The 19,332-nt window shown below is 51.5% G+C and overlaps 1 protein-coding gene across 1 annotated transcript; it reads left to right on the plus strand.

Annotated features, from left to right (window-relative positions):
* Positions 1–15,680: 15,680 nt before the first annotated feature.
* Positions 15,681–17,134, plus strand: LOC147956705 (uncharacterized). Its single transcript, XM_087531427.1, has 2 exons — positions 15,681–16,809; positions 17,088–17,134. Exons 1-2 carry the CDS (start codon positions 15,681–15,683, stop codon positions 17,132–17,134), a joined length of 1,176 nt encoding a protein of 391 aa, XP_087387553.1.
* The last annotated feature ends 2,198 nt before the right edge of the window (positions 17,135–19,332 follow it).

Genomic DNA, 19,332 nt, shown 5'->3' on the forward strand with positions numbered 1-19,332 from the left:
ATTTACAAGAAAGTGAGTGGGAGCACTACAACATTTCTGATAAGTATAAGTGAATGACATATTGTTGATCGGAAATAATGTAGAATTATTCTGTAAAGCATAAAGGAGTGTTTGAAAGGAGTTTTTCAAAGAAAGACTTCGGTGAAGCTGCTTACATATTGAGTATCAAGATCTATAGAGATAGATCAAGACGCTTGATAAGTTTTTTCAATGAGTACATACCTTGACAAGATTTTGAAGTAGTTCAAAATGGAACAGTCAAAGAAAGAGTTCTTGCCTGTGTTACAAGGTGTGAAGTTGAGTAAGACTCAAAGCCCGACCACGGCAGAAAATAGAAAGAGAATGAAAGTCATTCCCTATGCCTCAGTCATAGGTTCTATAAAGTATGCCATGCTGTATACCAGATCTATTGTATGCCCTACCACTGAGTTTGGCAAGGGAATACAATAGTGATCTAGGAGTAGATCACTGGACAGCGGTCAAAATTGTCCTTAGTGGTATAAGGATATGTTTCTCGATTATGGAAGTGAAAAAAGGTTCGTCGTAAAGGGTTACGCCGATGCAAGTTTGACACTAATCTAGATGAGTCTAAGTCTCGGTCTAGATACATATTGAAAGTGGGAGCAATTAGCTAGAGTAGCTCCATGCAGAGCATTGTTGACATAGAAATTTGCAAAATACATACGGATCAGAATGTGGCAGACCCGTTGACTAAGAATCTCTCACAAGCAAAACATGATCACACCTTAGTACTCCTTGGGTGTTAATCACATAGCGATGTGAACTAGATTACTGAATCTAGTAAACCTTTTTGGGTGTTGGTCACATAGCGATGTGAACTATGGGTGTCAATCACATGATGATGTGAACTATCGATGTTAATCACATGGTGATGTGATCTAGATTATTGACTCTAGTGCAAGTGGGAGACTGAAGGAAATATGCCCTAGAGGCAATAATAAAGTTATTATTTATTTCCTTATTTCATGATAAATGTTTATTATTCATGCTAGAATTGTATTAATCGGAAACGTAATACATGTGTGAATACATAGACAAACAGAGTGTCACTAGTATGCCTCTACTTGACTAGCTCGTTAATCAAAGATGGTTATGTTTCCTAACCATGAACAAAGTGTTGTTATTTGATTAACGAGGTCACATCATTAGTTGAATGATCTGATTGACATGACCCATTCCATTAGCTTAGCACCCGATCGTTTAGTATGTTGCTATTGCTTCCTTCATGACTTATACATGTTCCTATGACTATGAGATTATGCAACTCCCGTTTGCCGGAGGAACACTTTGGGTGCTACCAAACGTCACAACGTAATTGGGTGATTATAAAGGAGCATTACAGGTGTCTCCAAAGGTAGATGTTGGGTTGGCGTATTTCGAGATTAGGATTTGTCACTCCGATTGTCGGAGAGGTATCTCTGGGCCCTCTCGGTAATGCACATCACATAAGCCTTGCAAGCATTGCAACTAATGAGTTAGTTGCGAGATGATGTATTACGGAACGAGTAAAGAGACTTGCCGGTAACGAGATTGAACTAGGTATTGGATACCGACGATCGAATCTCGGGCAAGTAACATACCGATGACAAAGGGAACAACGTATGTTGTTATGCGGTCTGACCGATAAAGATCTTCGTAGAATATGTAGGAGCCAATATGGGCATCCAGGTCCCGCTATTGGTTATTGACCGGAGACATGTCTCGGTCATGTCTACATTGTTCTCGAACCGTAGGGTCCGCACGCTTAAGGTTTCGATGACAGTTATATTATGAGTTTATGAGTTTTGATGTACCGAAGGAGTTCGGAGTCCCAGATGAGATCGGGGACATGACGAGGAGTCTCGAAATGGTCGAGACGTAAAGATTGATATATTGGAGGCCTATGTTTGGACATCGGAAGTGTTCCGGGTGAAATCGGGATTTTACCGGGTTACCGGGAGGTTACCGGAACCCCCCGGGAGCCATATGGGCCTTATTGGGCCTTGGTGGAAAGGTGAAAGGGCTGCCCATAAGGGCTGCACGCCTCCCCCCTTCCCCTAGTCCTATTAGGACTAGGAGAGGTGGCCGGCCACCCCTCTCCCTCTTTCCCCCTTGGGAATCCTAGTTGGAATAGGATTGGGGGGGGAGTCCTACTCCCGGTAGGAGTAGGACTCCTCCTGCGCCCTCCTCCTGGACGGCGCCCCTCTCCCCCCTTGGCTCCTTTATATACTGAGGTAGAGGCACCCTAGAACACACAAGTTGATCCACGTGATCGTTCCTTAGCCGTGTGCGGTGCCCCCTGCCACCATATTCCACCTCGGTCATATTGTAGCGGTGCTTAGGTGAAGCCCTGCGACAGTAGAACATCAAGATCGTCACCACGCCGTTGTGCTGACGGAACTCCTCCCCGAAGCTTTGCTGGATCGGAGCCCGGGGATCGTCATCGAGCTGTACGTGTGCTAAGAACTCGGAGGTGCCGGAGTAACGGTGCTTGGATCGGTCGGATCGGGAAGACGTACGACTACTTCCTCTACGTTGTGTCAACGCTTCCGTTGTTGATCTACAAGGGTACGTAGATCATACTCTCCCCTCTCGTTGCTATGCATCACCATGATCTTGCGTGTGCGTAGGAAATTTTTGAAATTACTACGTTCCCCAACAGCTCTTTGACTTGTGCCGGACTGGGTCTGACCGGTGGACCTTTTCACCTGATTTTCGTAGCCCAGCCCATAGCTGCACCCCCCAACACCAATCCGGCCCAACCCACCCAAAGATACCCTCCGTGTCGGCCCGACGTGGCCGTTTCCCCCCTTCGGGACGGGCTTTGACCAGTGGACCTCCCCACCCGATTGTGTTAGGTCAGCCCATAGGAACACTTCGGAGCAACATCCGGGCCAGACCCACAGCAAGATCCCCTCCGTGTAGACCCCACGCGTCCGTTTCCCCCCTCCAGGTGCCGGCGACAGCGCCGTCCGTGAGGGGGGGCACACCCCGGACACGCGTGCCGGGCGTTTGCAACCGCCACAACACTTCCAGACTTGTGAGAGGCCGCCTACGCAAGATTTGGCGGCATGCTAGCCCCCAGAGGCCGCCGGCCACAGCCGTAGACGCGCGAAGGGCAATCCGCGTAGAGGGAATTTTTCGGATACTTCTCCATCACCAAAAATTATGAAAAAATACCATCGTTCCTATAGCACATGTGCCCGCGTCGTGCAAAAAAACTCATGATTTTATCGCGCTCCGAGTATTTAGTAATATTGACGCCGCATCGTTACTGCAGAACGTCTACTATCGTGTCATCGCCGTCGTGAGGGGGGGCCACGCCCCGGAGACGCGGCCCGCCTCTTCGGACATGCCACCACACCACCCCGCATGTATGAGGGCCCGGTGCGACGCTCCGGTGGCATTGCTACCCCCAGTGCCCCCGTCCCGCCTAACCCTGTAGCGTTTGACCACGGGATCTAGCCCTTTGACTTTGCACGGACGGGCTTTCACCAGTGGACCTCCCCACCCGGTTGTGTTAGGTCAGCCCATAGGAACACTTTGGAGCAACATTCGGGCCAGACCCACAGCAAGATCCCCTCCGTGTAGACCCCACGCGTCTGTTTCCCCCCTCCAGGTGCCGGCGGCGGCGCCGTCCGTGAGGGGGGGCACACCCCGGACACGCGTGCAGGGCGTTTGCAACCGCCACAACACTTCCAGACTTGTGAGAGGCCGCCTACGCAAGATTTGGCGGCATGCTAGCCCCCGGAGGCCGCCGGCCACAGCCGTAGACGCGCGAAGGGCAATCCGCGTAGAGGGAATTTTTCGGAGACTTCTCCATCACCAAAAATTATGAAAAAATAACATCATTCCTATAGCACATGTGCCCGCGTCGTGCAAAAAAACTTTTGATTTTATCGCGCTCCGAGTATTTAGTAATATTGACGCCGCATCGTTACCGCAGAACGTCTACTACCGTGTCATCGCCGTCCGTGAGGAGGGGGCCACGCCCCGGAGATGCGTCCCGCCTCTTCGGACATGCCACCACACCACCCCGCATGTATGAGGGCCCGGTGCGACGCTCCGGTGGCATTGCTACCCCCCCCCCCTAGTGCCCCCGTCCCGCCTAACCCTGTAGCGTTTGACCACGGGATCTAGCCCTTTGACTTTGCACGAACGGGCTTTGACCAGTGGACCTCCCCACCCGGTTGTGTTAGCTCAGCCCATAGGAACACTTTGAAGCAACATCCGGGCCAGACCCACAGCAAGATCCCCTCCGTGTAGACCCCACGCGTCCGTTTTCCCCCCTCCAGGTGCCGGCGGCGGCGCCGTCCGTGGGGGGGGCACACCCCGGACACGCGTTCCAGGCGTTTGCAACCGCCACAACACTTCCAGACTTGTGAGAGGCCGCCTACGCAAGATTTGGCGGCATGCTAGCCCCCAGAGGCCGCCGGCCACAGCCGTAGACGCGCGAAGGGCAATCCGCGTAGAAGGAATTTTTCGAATACTTCTCCATCACCAAAAATTATGAAAAAATACCATCGTTCCTATAGCACATGTGCCCGCGTCGTGCAAAAAAACTCATGATTTTATCGCGCTCCGAGTATTTAGTAATATTGACGCCGCATCGTTACCACAGAACGTCTACTACCATGTCATCGCCGTCCGTGAGGGGGGCCATGCCCCGGAGATGCGTCCTGCCTCTTCGGAGATGCCACCACACCACCCCGCATGTATGAGGGCCCGGTGCGACGCTCCGGTGGCATTGCTACCCCCCAGTGCCCCCGTCCCGCCTAACCCTGTAGCGTTTGACCACGGGATCTAGCCCTTTGACTTTGCACGGACGGGCTTTGACCAGTGGACCTCCCCACCCGGTTGTGTTAGGTCAGCCCATAGGAACACTTTGGAGCAACATCCGGGCCAGACCCACAGCAAGATCCCCTCCGTGTAGACCCCACGCGTCCGTTTCCCCCCTCCAGGTGCCGGCGGCGGCGCCGTCCGTGAGGAGGGGCACACCCCGGACACGCGTTTCGGGCGTTTGCAACCGCCACAACACTTCCAGACTTGTGAGAGGCCGCCTACGCAAGATTTGGCGGCATGCTAGCCCCCGGAGGCCGCCGGCCACAGCCGTAGACGCGCGAAGGGCAATCCGCGTAGAGGGAATTTTTCGGAGACTTCTCCATCACCAAAAATTATGAAAAAATAACATCGTTCCTATAGCACATGTGCCTGCGTCGTGCAAAAAAACTTATAATTTTATCGCGCTCCGAGTATTTAGTAATATTGACGCCGCATCGTTACTGCAGAACGTCTACTACCGTGTCATCTCCGTCCGTGAGGGGGGGACACGCCCCGGAGACGCGTCCCGCCTCTTCGGACATGCCACCACACCACCCCGCATGTATGAGGGCCCGGTGCGACGCTCCGGTGGCATTGCTCCCCCCCAGTGCCCCCGTCCCGCCTAACCCTGTAGCATTTGACCACGGGATCTAGCCCTTTGACTTTGCACGGACAGGCTTTGACCAGTGGACCTCCCCACCCGGTTGTGTTAGGTCAGCCCATAGGAACACTTTGGAGCAACATCCGGGCCAGACCCACAGCAAGATCCCCTCCGTGTAGACCGCACGCGTCCGTTTCCCCCCTCCAGGTGCCGGCGGCGGCGCCGTCCGTGAGGGGGGGCACACCCCGGAGCCCCAAGACGGGCGTCTACGCATGCATGAACACTTTCACATATGCATCGGGACCCGTTGGATGTTTCGGTGACATAGCTACACCCCGAACCCCCCCACCAACCAGAATTCCTTCCGTGTCGACCGTTTTCCCCCCTCCGTGACACGGCGATAGCGACGTTTGTAACGGGGGGCAATCGATATACCATCGAGTATGTTTTTTTAGATAAGGCATAATTATCTTATGCAAAAGCAAAAACTAAAATAAAGTAAAAATAAAAAAATAAAGTAATGCCCACGTATGCCGACGGCAAGGTCGTCGGCATATATGTGCACACACGGAGGTTGTCCCACGGATCGGTGACGTGGCGTGGCACAAGGATCGATGACGTGGCGGAGGGGCCTATGCCGACGGCTGTGCCGTAGGCATACCTCTGCCACAAATAAATTTAAAAATTGAGTAAAGTAAACATATGCCGATGGCAAGGCCGTCGGCATACCTGCGCACACACGGATCGATGACGTGGCGTGGCACACGGATCGTTGACGTGGCAGAGGGGCCTATGCCGACGGCTGTGCCGTAGGCATACCTCTGCCACAGATATGCCGACGGCCGCCGTTACCACCCGTCGGCGTAGGTTCAACGCCGTCAAATGGTCAGCGCTGACCGGACAGGTGGGCCCGTGCTATGCCGACGGCCTGACCTATGCCGACGGGCCCCGTAGGCGTATCTCGGACGGTCCCGACGGCTCGTCTATGCCGACGGGCATAGATGGATGTATGCCGACGGCTTTTCTACGCCTACGGCCTATCCTTGGCCGTCGGCATATGTCCGGCGATGCCGACGGGGGCCGTCGGCATAGATTTGGCCGTCGGCAACCCCAGTTTTTCTGGTAGTGGTGGCATCACGACCAGCACCATCATTGGGGAGGTTAAGTGTGAACGTTGTTGCAATTCTGCATATATCATCATGCTATTTCTTTATAATTTCTTTAACATAAGTGATGTTTTTTTATCTGATATGTACTTGAATACTTAAACTCAGAATTATTTCATCATGTGTCATGTTGATCTTTTTCCATCCATAGGATTCATATGGACATATGTATATATATATATATATATATATATATATATATATAGAGTGTTCCACAACTAAGTTGTGCCTTCAATAAGTTGGTGTTACCGTGGTCTTCGGTGCTGTAGTGACTACTATATGCGGAAAAGCCTCTCCTGATTGTTGCAGAAGATCTAGAAAAGTAGAAAGAGAGGCATTGGACGCTCTGATTCCTGACAAGCTACATGCACGCATGAAGGTCAGTAAATTTAAACGATTTTTCTTTTGACATCTGTATGGCCTGTTGTTCTTATTCAATGTGCCATTGAGGTATTTGCAAGCTCCTGGTTTTTGGTGAAAATGGAAGCAAATTTATAGGACCTTGCTATCCTTACTTGGGAAAAGTAACTGTGTAAGTTACCACGCATATTTCGATGTTTTTGTCCGAGATTCAGATATGTTGTTAAAATTAGGATCTCTCATTATAAAGGGCATAACTGAAGGGTTTCACATGAACTCAGAGAACTTTGACCCTGATATGTTGGATACATACAAAAGGTATGATCACTAGAAGAATGAGTTTTTTTTATTTTTGTGCCTTTGGAGGTTTTTAACCACAATGTGATGTTCTTTCACAAGCTTTAGCATATTAAATTATAAGTTTCCTCCCGTTGCAATGCACGGGCATTCGCTTGTCCATCATCACGGGGAATACGAGGAAAAAAGCTGTTGTGTACGGTAGGTAGAAGCACGCCGGAGAAACCGTAGGCCATCTACACAACTGCCGTCGTCTCGCCGGAGTGGTGGCGGAAAGAAGCTGTTGTATGCTAGGCAGAAGCACGCTGCAGAAATTGCAGGCCATCTACTCAACGGCCATCATCTCGCCGTCGCGGTGGCTCATGTCCTTAACGTCTCCTCCAGGGTCCGGCAGTATTAGGAAACACCCAGGTATGTGTGTGACGGTGTGTTCATAGTATATACGTCAATATGCTTCCACTGAAGCAAGAGATGGCATCCTCAATGGCCCAATCTCGCCTGTCTTCATGGCCTTCTCAAGGAATAGCTGTGGCGTGCCATCTCGCTGTAACTTCAGTTCCATTGTGTCACGGGAACAACTACACCAAGCAACCCAAATGGGCCAGCCCAAGAGAAGCCTACCAGGCCGCAGCGCAGCAAGCAGCCCAACCAGCGCTACGCCGGTCCAGACTGGAGCCAGTGAAGCAGCCCTGCCCTACATAGCGCGTGGTTGGTGTGTGTGTGAGGGGCACGAAAGAAGTGAACCCCGACCCGGCCGCCTGTGGCGTGTATCCTCCTCCCACCTCTGGCTCTCACCTCCCGATCCCCTTCTTGCTGCTCTGGATCTGTACCGCATATTGAGAGATTAATCCATAGCTGGCTAGTTCGAGAGGCAAGATCCGTGCCATTTGGTATCAGATTGCCGGTCCCCGCTTCTTCATCCTGGCCCCGACGCACACCAAGAGCCTCAAGGCAGTCATGGCGGATCTCGATCTACAGAAGCAGATGGCGGAGGCAGCGGTCGAGCGTGGCGGCATCGCCGCGGCGCTGTTGGCGATCCAGAAGTCGCTCGACAAGATGGAGCCTACGGTGACCCGCATGGAGCCTGTGCTCGCGTCGCTCGAGCCCAAGGTAGCCAATCTGGCGGCGTGGCGCCCCGGCGTGGACCACGCAGTCGGGCAGCTCCAGACGGATCTGGGTGAGATCCGCGCCGAACTCGCCAAGATCACCGCGCGACCCTTCTTCCATGAGGCGGGCAAGGGCAGCACTAGCGGGATCCAGCCCGCGGCGGACGCGCCTTTCTCCACCAACAACATTAGTGGCGACGGCCACGGGCCCGATGGCCACGGCAGGACTCTACCAGTACGGGCTTCGGTGGGGGGGAGCCCCTTGCTCCCTGCACCGACCCCGGCCAATGGTACGTACAGAACTCCCTTCCCTTCCGTTCCGCAGCTTGGTCCCTGTGAGAATAGCGGCCCGGTATCTGCACCGCGCAATTCATCTTCCCATCTAGTGTGTCCTGAATTCGATGGGACAACCCTACGGGTTGGCGCATCCGTTGCGAAGCCTACTTCCGAGTCTGTGCCATTGATCCCAGTACTTGGGTGGATACGGCCATGGTTTATTTCACTGGTGCTGCAGCTCTATGGCTCGAATGGTCCCAAACCCACGTTAAATTTCCTCAATGGGAGTACTTTGTTGCTGCTATTCTAGAGAAATTTGGCCGTTCTGAATTTCAACACCTCGTTCGTAAATTCTCTAGATTAAAACAAACTGGTTCGGTTTTGGAATACGCCGAACAGTTTAATATTGCTATGCACAGCTTGTTAGCACATCACAAATCATGGGATCCCTTGTTTTTTACTACCCAATTCCTTGATGGTCTGCATAGTGACATTAAGGCAGCTGTTATTTTGCATCGCCCGGTCGACCTGGAAACTGCTGTTGCTTTGGCTGCATTGCAGGAGGAGGCCCTGGCGCTTATTCAGCAGGACCGTGCGGAGATAGCTGCAACGAGTCCGCAGCAAGGAGGGGGGCGTGCAAACCGCGCTTCGCCGCGCCCTCCAACCCCGCTGTCCATCCCAGCAGCCACGCCCTCAGGCAAAATACCGTCGACACCGAGCGCGGGTGGGGATGATCGACGCAGTCCAGACAGCTCCAAGCCTCCTTCCACTCCCTCGTCTATTGACGACAAGCTCAAGACGTTGCGTGCGTATCGCCGTGCCCGAGGCCTCTGCTTCACTTGTGGCGAACAATGGGGGCCGGGGCACACTTGTGCTGCCACTGTCCAGCTGCATGTGGTCGAGGAATTGGTGGGCATGCTCAACAACCCTCCTTCACCCGAGTCCGGCCAGCTGTCAGCCGACACCTCGGAGGAAGATCTCTGTCTGCTTTCAGCGGCTGCGGCTACCGGCACCGAGTCCCCCCGAGACTTCCGTCTGTTGGGTCAACTCAAGCAACGATCCCTCTTGATGCTGGTAGATTCGGGAAGTTCACATAGCTTCATCAACTCGGATATCGCCGATGACTGGCCTGGGATTCAGTCTATACCGACACCACTGAGAGTCAAAGTGGCCGATGGTGCCATCGTCTCTTGCACTAAAGAGATTCCAGCAGTGGAGTATCAAGTTCAGGGGCACAACTTTCAGTCCCCGCTGAAGCTTTTTCCCCTGGGTGCTTATGATGTTATCTTGGGAATGGACTGGCTCGAATCTCGCGGTGTCATGACAGTTGACTGGGGCCAGAAGCACATGCAATTCCACCACTCGGGGGTTGTTTGTCACTTGACAGGGATTTCAGCCAACACCACGTCATGCAAGCTTCTTTCACCGGATGAGTTACACCTGATGCAGGCGCGTGACGAAGTGACCCATGTACTACAACTCTGCTCGGCTAAGACCACACCAGATGGAATTGAAGTTCCTCCAGAGGTTCAGACTCTCATCTCTGAGTTTGAGCAGTTGTTTGACGAGCCCCGGGGTCTCCCACCAGCCGTAGCTTCGATCACTCAATTGAGCTGTTGCCCGGTGCCAAGCTAGTGAATGTCCGTCCCTACCGCTACAACCCATCTCAGAAAGACGAAATCGAGGCTCTGGTAGCTGACATGCTGAAACAGGGGATAATCCAACCAAGCCGCAGCCCATTTGCATCTCCGGTGTTATTAGTACTCAAGAAGAATGGTGAATGGCGCTTTTGCGTTGACTATCGACACCTCAATGCTATCACAGTCAAAAATCATTACCCGCTGCCCATTATTGATGAACTGCTCGACGAACTGGCCGGTTCTGCTTGGTTTACCACGCTGGACTTGCGCGCTGGTTTCCATCAGATCCGTATGCGTCCTGAGGATGAGGCCAAAACTGCCTTTCGCACACACCATGGGCATTTTGAGTTCAAGGTGATGCCGTATGGGGTTACTGGTGGACCCCCCACTTTCCAGTCTGGGATGCATGTGGTGCTGGGGCCGTTGATTCGGAAAGGAGTGCTAGTTTTCATCGACGACATCTTGGTTCATAGCCGCACTCTGCCTGATCATTTGCTGCTGCTCCGGTCTGTGTTCCAGCGTCTGAAGGAATACTCCCTGAAAGTCAAGCTCAGCAAATGCGTCTTCGCGCAACCTCAACTCAAGTACCTGGGTCATGTCATCAGTTTTGAAGGCGTTCGTACTGATCCAACTACTGTCGACAAGGTGAAGGACTGGCCACAGCCTACCTCAGCCAAGGAAGTGCGACAGTTCTTGGGTCTGGCCGGGTACTACCGCAAATTTGTGCGCCACTATGGCGTGATCAGTCGTCCCCTGACCGATCTGCTCGAGAAGGGAGTGGTTTATGCTTGGACACCTTTACACGAGGAGGCCTTCCAAGAGCTTAAACGAGCCTTAATCTCAGCCCCAGTTCTTGACTTGCCGGACTTCAACAAGCCGTTTGTTTTGGAGACAGATGCCTCAGAGCGTGGAGTTGGCGCGGTACTTATGCAAGGGCACCACCCGAACGCCTTCATGAGCAAATCCCTGGGACCCAAGCTCCAGGCGCTTTCTACATATGAAAAGGAGTGCCTCGCCATCCTCATGGCCGTAGATCGATGGCACCCATACCTACTCACTTCTTCTTTTGTGATCCGCACAGACCACCGCAGCTTGGCGTGCCTGGACGAGCAGCACTTGACCACCCCTTGACAGCAAAAGGCGCTGACAAAACTGCTTGGCCTAAACTACACCATCGAGTATAGGAAAGGCGCGACTAACCTGGCGGCCGATGCCTTGTCCCGTCGCCCCGAACTATCTGACCAGCTCAATGCAATTTCAGTTTGTGTTCCGACATGGCTGGAAGAAGTTAAGAAAGGCTACTCCGTGGATCCACAGTGTACCAGGCTGCTGGCAGCGGCTGCAGCGCTAGAGCCTGTCGAGTCGCCGTTTGCAGTCCAAGATGGTATCATTCGTTACAAAGGGCGTATCTGGATTGGTAACAACAAACGAGTGCAAGATCAGCTACTCGGTGAGATGCATTCCAGTGCCATCGGGGGGCACTCTGGGATTCAGGCTACTTACAGCCGGGTCATCCGTCTATTCGCGTGGCCGCAACTCAAGCAAACGGTCAAGAACTTTGTGGCGCTCTGTGCGATTTGCAAACAGGCTAAACCGAAACATGTCAAGTACCCTGGACTACTGCAGCCGCTGGAGGTGCCCACGCAAGCTTGGCAAGTGGTCACTCTCGACTTTGTGGAAGGGTTACCAACCTCTCGAGGTTTCAACTCAATCCTGGTGGTGGTGGATAAGCTCAGCCGGTACGCACATTTCATTCCCCTCCGCCATCCTTTCACCGCGCTCCAGGTGGCGAAAGCATACATGGACTTTGTCTTTAAACTACACGGGCCTCCAGACGCCATGGTTTCCGACCGCGACAGAATCTTCACCAGCCGGGTTTGGAGGGAGTTGTGCAAGCTGACACACACGACCCTCAACATCTCATCGGCTCGGCACCCGCAGACTGATGGTACAACGGAGCGTGTCAACCAATGTATGGAGATCTATCTCCGCTGTTTCGCCCATAACTGCCCCAGCAAATGGATGGATTGGCTCTCCCTCGCAGAATTCTGGTACAACACTTCTTATCATTCCACCCTCAAGTCCACACCCTTTGAAGTGCTCTATGGCCACAAACCCCGCTTCTTCGGCATCTCTAATGTGGCCGACGCCGCAGTCACTGATTTGGCACAGTGGACCGCGGAGCGTGCCACCATGGTGGCTCTGCTGCGCCAACACCTCAACAGAGCCAGACAGGACATGAAAGAGAAAGCCGACCGCAAGCGATCCGACCGAGTGTTCGCTGTGGGAGATTGGGTGTTCCTCAAGTTGCAACCATATGCGCAGTCGTCTGTGGCGGCGCGGGCTAACCACAAACTTGCCTTTCGCTTCTTTGGACCGTTTCAGGTGCTGCAACGAGTGGCCGAAGTGGCGTACAAACTTGCACTCCCAGAGCATTCTAGGATCCATCCGGTCATCCATGTCTCGCAACTGCGTGCCGGCCTTCCACCGGCTACAAGTGCTATGCCAGAGCTTCCAGTGCTCGACGAGGACCACCTTCCATTACAAGTACCTGAAGCCATCCTTCAGAAGCATCGTGTCCAACGTGGAGCTCGCCTGGTGAAGCAAGTCCTGGTGCAATGGTCGGGTTTCCCCGCATCCTTGGCAACCTGGGAGGACAAGATTCCGCTGCGGTCTCGTTTTCCCCGAGCGCTAGCTTGGGGTCAAGCCAAGCGTAAAGGAAGGGGAAATGTCACGGGAACAACTACACCAAGCAACCCAAATGGGCTAGCCCAAGAGAAGCCTACCAGGCTGCAGCGCAGCAAGCAGCCCAACCAGCGCTACGCCGGTCCAGACTGGAGCCAGTGAAGCAGCCCTGCCCTACATAGCGCATGGTTGGTGTGTGTGTGAGGGGCACGAAAGAAGTGAACCCCGACCCGGCCGCCTGTGGCGTGTATCCTCCTCCCACCTCTGACTCTCACCTCCCGATCCCCTTCTTGCTGCTCTGGATCTGTACCGCATATTGAGAGATTAATCCATAGCTGGCTAGTTCGAGAGGCAAGATCCGTGTCACATTGTCTCTTTTAATTTTATTTCATTTAGTTTATTTTGAACTTCTGGACATCAACGATTCCATCCAAACTCCTCTAACAAACCAACCCCTTCATTTAAATTTTCTCTATTTTTTTCTTCAGCATAGCAATGGTTCCACCCAAATCCTTCTAAGAAACCAGTCCACTTAATTTCACTCTATTTTTTTATTTCTTCTACAAGGATTCCACACACATTTCAATCATAAAACTGAGTAAATTTTCTATAATTAGTTCAGTTTGTTATGTATTTGTATTTTTTGTGTCATATAAGTGAACTAGATGACTAAGGCCCTGTAATCGAATACTTGGCACCATGGTTCTCCATGCAGATAGACATGTCAGGTAATTGTTTCCAATAATATTCTTTTATTCATAAAGGAAGGTTTGCTTCTTCTTTTCTTAATTATTTAGTACTTTAAACTGCCTTATAAAGTTAAATAAAATTACCCACCATACCAATGGGTAAATAGGAAAAAACACTTCGACCACCCATCGCGATTTTTCCACCCCTTGAATCTTTCTCCCCCGATGGTGCCTCACCCATTTTCCTCCTGTGTGCCCCTCAGCCTGCCGTTGTTATTGTTTCTTTTACTTACAAAGTTGTTTGAGAGGTAAATTATTTTTTTATCCGTTGCAACGCACGGACCATTTTGCTAGTAAAAAACAAAATACAGATACGAGCAGAGAACATACCAGTATTATTGATGATTCACTATGGGTGGTACTGTCCACAGTCCACACATGTTATGAGATCTCTGCCACCACCGTAACATTCACCAAAATGTCACAATTAAAAATAATAAAGGTAATGGATACAACAGAAACAATGTAGGAAAATATGCTAGTAATCACGGACATCACTAAACCCCATGTAGGGCTTCAGGGTTGCCTCTCAATTTTAAGATCTGCTATGTAATTCCAATTATGACAGGGGCTATATAACACATTCTTGATTTTTGGCCTATCCTTGTCATTTTGTATAAAATATAGTATCGCAAAAATAACGAATAGAAACCAAACGAAAAATCAGCCAGGATTAGGCTGGAAACTCCAACTTTTTTCAGATTCTTCTTAAATTTTCAATACAATATGTGAATAGTAGTTTGAACAGTTTACCATTAGTATTTGGATTGCTGACTAAGAAATGACAAAAATTTGGCGATCTGCGTGCTGCCGTTGCCTTACATTGATTGCCAATTCTCTAAGCATCTCATTTTGACATATAACCATAAAAAATTCAGACACCTAGCTTGTTCGCGCACAAGTGAGATTGCTTTATCCAAACTCTAGTTAGGTTGCTGGTTATCAAACTCTAGTTATTTTGCTTTATCCAAACTCTACTTAGGTTGCTGGTTATCAAACTCTAGTTACTTTTATTTATTCTACTTAGGTTGCTTTTGTTAGAGTTATATTAAGTGATGTCTTTTGGCCTTTTACATTCTAGTCTCCTGGCATCATCTTGTAGCCTTTTGGCATTCTCATGTATGTGTATATATGTTGGCATTGGCCTCCTAATAATATAAGCTATATATTTCCAATATGGTATTAGAGCTCTAGGTTTTTTTTTTGCACGCGCACTCGTGCTCTCTCCGATCCAAAATTCCCATCGCTGTTCGTCTCTGTCCAGCTGATTGCTGCTCCTAATCCCCTGTGCACATGCCCATGCCGCCGTAACTCCCCTGCCTAGATTGAGCCGCCCTGGTTTTCTCCACTAACAACAGCTCTGCTGCACTCCCGATCGGGCCGCCCCGATCCTAATCCCCATTCCTGCCGCCGCCCGCCTCCAGATTGGGCGGTGGCTTGCCCGCCTCGTCTTGGCTAGCCCTGGCCTGCTTGGGTGTCCTCTGCACACCCCGCTGCCGGCCGCCGGCTCCTGGCCTGGTTTGGTCTCGCGTGGCACCCGCGGCTACGGATTTCTCTGACGGCCGCCGCCCCACGACGTCTCAGCCGGCCACCGCTTCCTCCCGGCCGCGGCCCCGCGACGTCTCAGCCGGCCACCGCTTCCTCTCGGCCACGGCCCCACGACGTCTCAGCCGGCCGCCGCTTCCTCTCGGCCACGGCCCCGTGATCTCTTCGCCGGTCGCAGCCATCGCGCGTTCTTGGTTCGCGAGAAGACGAGGGGCACTGGCCCTCGGGTTCGGGTGCTCTTACGAGGACGAGTGGAACTGGGCCTCTGGCTGACTGCTGCTGCTTCGTTTCGGCCCACTGGTTGCACGTCGGTTTTCACTGTTTTGGGCTGATTTCTTTGGTTGTCTCGATCTGCTGCTAGTTCTGGTCGCTCTCATCTTGGCCAGTTGAGTCTTGGGTGGCCTTTGCTATTCTCAAGACAGAAAAGGAGCACCATGTCTTTGGCGTCATCTGGCTATGTTGCCATCCCACGCTGCCCGGTGATATTCGATGGGGCTAATTATGCTGAGTTCGTTGCCTTTATGCGCATTCACATGCGTGGCATTTGTCTCTGGGGTGTTCTTTCCGGTGAGGTCCCATGTCCTCCACGCCCAGTGCCTCCTGTGGCTCCTACCCCACCGCCGACGCCACCAGATATTGACGCAGATGCTTCTGATGCTGATAGAGTTGCAGCCAGGGTTGCTGCTGATGATGCAGATGCCGCTTATGACCAGGAGGTCTTGGATTATTCAAATGCTCTTTCTGTTTATCGTGACGATCTGGCTGCTTATACTCAGTGGTGTGATGATGATACTCGTGCTGCGACTGTTCTCACTTCAAGTGTTTTGCCTCAGTTTGCTTCTGAGTTTATAGGCCTCGGTACTATCTTTGAGATGTGGACTCATCTTCGTCAGCGCTATCAGCCCTCTGGTGATGCTCTGTACTTGTCTGTGGTCCGTCAGGAGCATACTCTTCAGCAGGGAGACTCCACTATTGATGAGTTCTACACTCAGAGTTCTGCTATCTGGTGCCAGCTTGACTCCCTTCGCACTACTGTTTGTGGCACTTGCTCGTGTTGCCAGACTGTGAGGTCAGATTTGGAGTTTCAGCACGTCTATGAGTTCTTGTCACGGCTCCGTGGGGAGTTTGAGCCTCGACGTGCTCAGTTGTTTGCTCGTGGTCGTGTTCCTATTTCTGAGGTGCTTTCTGAGCTTCGTGCTGAGGAGACTCGCCTCCGTGGTGCTGGTTTGCTTCAGGTTCCCTCTGTGCTTGCTTCTCGAGCTGCTACTCCTCCAGTGTCTTCTCGCTCCAGTGCTCCCCCGCTACTGCCCACTCCTCCGGGTAGTGAGGCCTGCTCTCGTCCTCGTACTCATTGTGACTACTGCAACAGGGATGGTCACCCCGAGTCTGACTGCTTCAAGAAGAAGCGTGATATGCGTAATAGGGAGCGCAATTCTTCTTCTGGGACTGAGCAAGATATTATGAAGCTCAAGCGTCTACTTGCTGCTTCAGGTTCTTCGACGGGTACCGCAGGCTCTATGACTGGTGCTTCTAGTGCTGAGCGACCATTGTCTACACAGTCAGGTACATCCCCATGGGTTCTGGATTCTGGAGCTTCATTTCATATGTCCTCCGATTCTTCTATCTTGTCCTCTCATAGATCTCTCGATTTTCCTATTAATGTTCTTACAGCTGATGGTACTCCTCTTCCTGTTGCGAGTCGAGGCACTCTTGCCACTTCTTCCTTTTATGTTCCAGATGTTTCTCATGTGCCTCGCCTTACTATGAACCTATTTTCTGCGGGTCAGCTTACTGATTCTGGTTGTCGTGTCATTCTTGATGTTGATTCTTGCACTATCCAGGATCGCCACACGAAGGCTCTGGTTGGGGCTGGCCCGCGCCGCCATGATTCTCAGGGGCTTCGGGAGTTGGACTGGCTTAATGTTCCTTCCGCTCCACCACACTCGCCAGTCCATCTGCCTTCGTCGCTTCAGCTACCAGCTCCTTCCAGCAGTGGCATCATCGACTTGGTCACCTTTGTGGTTCTCGACTATCGTCTTTAGTTCGTCGTGGTCTTCTGGGGCCTATCTCAGGAGATGTCTCCTTACAATGTCAGGGTTGTAGGCTTGGTAAACAAGTTCAGTTACCTTATCCTACTAGCGAGTAAGTGTCTCAGCGCCCTTTTGATTTAGTACTTCAGATGTGTGGGGTCCGGCTCCCTTCTCTTTCAAAGGGGGCCATCGCTACTATATTATTTTTATAGATGATTTCTCTCGCTACACTTGGCTTTACTTCATGTCTTCTCGTAGCGAGGTTCTCTCTATTTATAAGTGTTTTGCCTCCATGGTCCACACTCAGTTCTCTACACCTATTCGCGTGTTTCGTGCTAATTCTGCTGGCGAGTATATCTCCAAAATGTTGTGTGGTTTTCTTGCTGAGCAGGGTACTCTTGCTCAGTTCTCTTGTCCCGGTGCTCACGCTCAGAATGGTGTGGCTGAGCGCAAGCATAGTCACCTTCTTGAGATAGCTCGTGCAATGATGATTGCCGCCTCTCTTCCGCCTCATTTCTGGGCTGAGGCTGTCTCCACTGCCACATATCTCATAAACATTCAACCCTCATCTGCTCTACAGGGAGGTATTCCTCTAGAGCGTCTTTCTGATCATTCTCCTGATTATTCTGCTCTTTGGATGTTTGGTTGTGTTTGTTATGTTCTCCTTGCCCCCCCGAGAACGCACCAAACTAAGTGCTCAGTCTGTCGAGTGTGTTTTTCTGGGCTACAGTGATGAACATAAGGGTTATCGGTGTTGGGATCCTGTCGGTCGACGGATGCGTATTTCTAGGGATGTGACTTTTGATGAGTCTCGTCCATTCTACCCACGACCATCCTCTTCAACCTTTTCAGTAGAGGATATCTCTTTTCTCACGTTTCCTGATACACCTCCCTCTTTGCCTCATATTCCTACTCCTCCTTCTCGTCCCACTATTGCAGATCTGACACCACCTTCTCCTATCGCATCTTCTCCTTCCTTATTGCATGACACTCCACCTTCATCACCGATGTCTTCTCCATCTCCATCACCTCCGATGGTTCCTTCTCATCCCACTTTTCCTTTTCATTATACCCATCGTCGACGTGTTATGGATGTATCTACTGACGTGCCATCTACTTCTGGTGCACCGTCTTCCTCCTCCCAGCCGACTTATGGTCTTCGGGCTCGACCTTGCCCTCCTCCTGACCGCTATTCTCCTAGCCGATATGGCCTTTTGGTTGTACTTGAGCCTACCTCTTATCGTGATGCTGTTGTTCATCCTGAATGGCAGTTTGCGATGGCAGAGGAGATTGCCGCACCTGAGCGCAACGGCACATGGGATCTGGTTTCTCTTCCTCCCCGTGTTCGTCCCATCACTTGTAAGTGGGTCTATAAGATTAAGACTTGCTCTGATGGTTCTCTCGAGCGTTATAAAGCTCGTCTTGTGGCTCGCGGCTTTTAGCAGGAGCATGGTCGTGATTATGATGAGACATTTGCTCCCGTGGCCCATATGACCACTGTCCGCACACTTCTCGCCGTGGCCTCTGTTCGCCACTGGTCCGTGTCACAGCTTGATGTTAAAAATGCCTTTCTTAATGGTGAGTTGCATGAGGAGGTTTATATGCAGCCACCACCTGGGTATTCAGTTCCCGATGGCATGGTTTGTCGTCTTCGTCGCTCTCTCTATGGCCTTAAGCAAGCCCCTCGCGCTTGGTTTGAGCGTTTTGCCTCTGTGGTCACTGCTGCTGGTTTTTCACCCAGTGATCACGATCCAGCATTGTTTGTCCACCTTTCTGCTCGTGGTCGCACTCTTCTTCTTCTATATGTTGATGACATGATCATCACTGGTGACGATTCTGAGTACATTGCCTTTGTCAAGGCCCGTCTTAATGAGCAGTTCCTTATGTCTGATCTTGGTCCTCTTCGTTACTTTCTTGGGATTGAGGTTTCCTCCACCTCTGCTGGCTTTTTTATTTCCCAAGAAAAGTATATCCAGGGTCTTCTTACTCGTGCGGCTCTTAGTGATGAGCGCACTGCTGAGACTCCTATGGAGCTCAATGTTCACCTTCGTGCTTC

This window comes from Triticum urartu, chromosome 7A (genome assembly GCF_056163025.1).
Source record: "Triticum urartu cultivar PI428250 chromosome 7A, HENAU_Tu73, whole genome shotgun sequence".
Classification (NCBI taxonomy): Eukaryota; Viridiplantae; Streptophyta; class Magnoliopsida; order Poales; family Poaceae; genus Triticum; species Triticum urartu.

What these genes read in the sequence shown, in the direction of transcription:
- LOC147956705 (XM_087531427.1), top strand. Translation starts at nt 15,681, where the DNA reads ATGTCTTTGGCGTCATCTGGCTATGTTGCCATCCCACGCTGCCCGGTG. An exon ending in ACCATTGTCTACACAGTCAG is followed by an intron (nt 16,810 to 17,087) that starts GTACATCCCCAT and finishes TGCACTATCCAG; the next exon opens with GATCGCCACACGAAGGCTCT.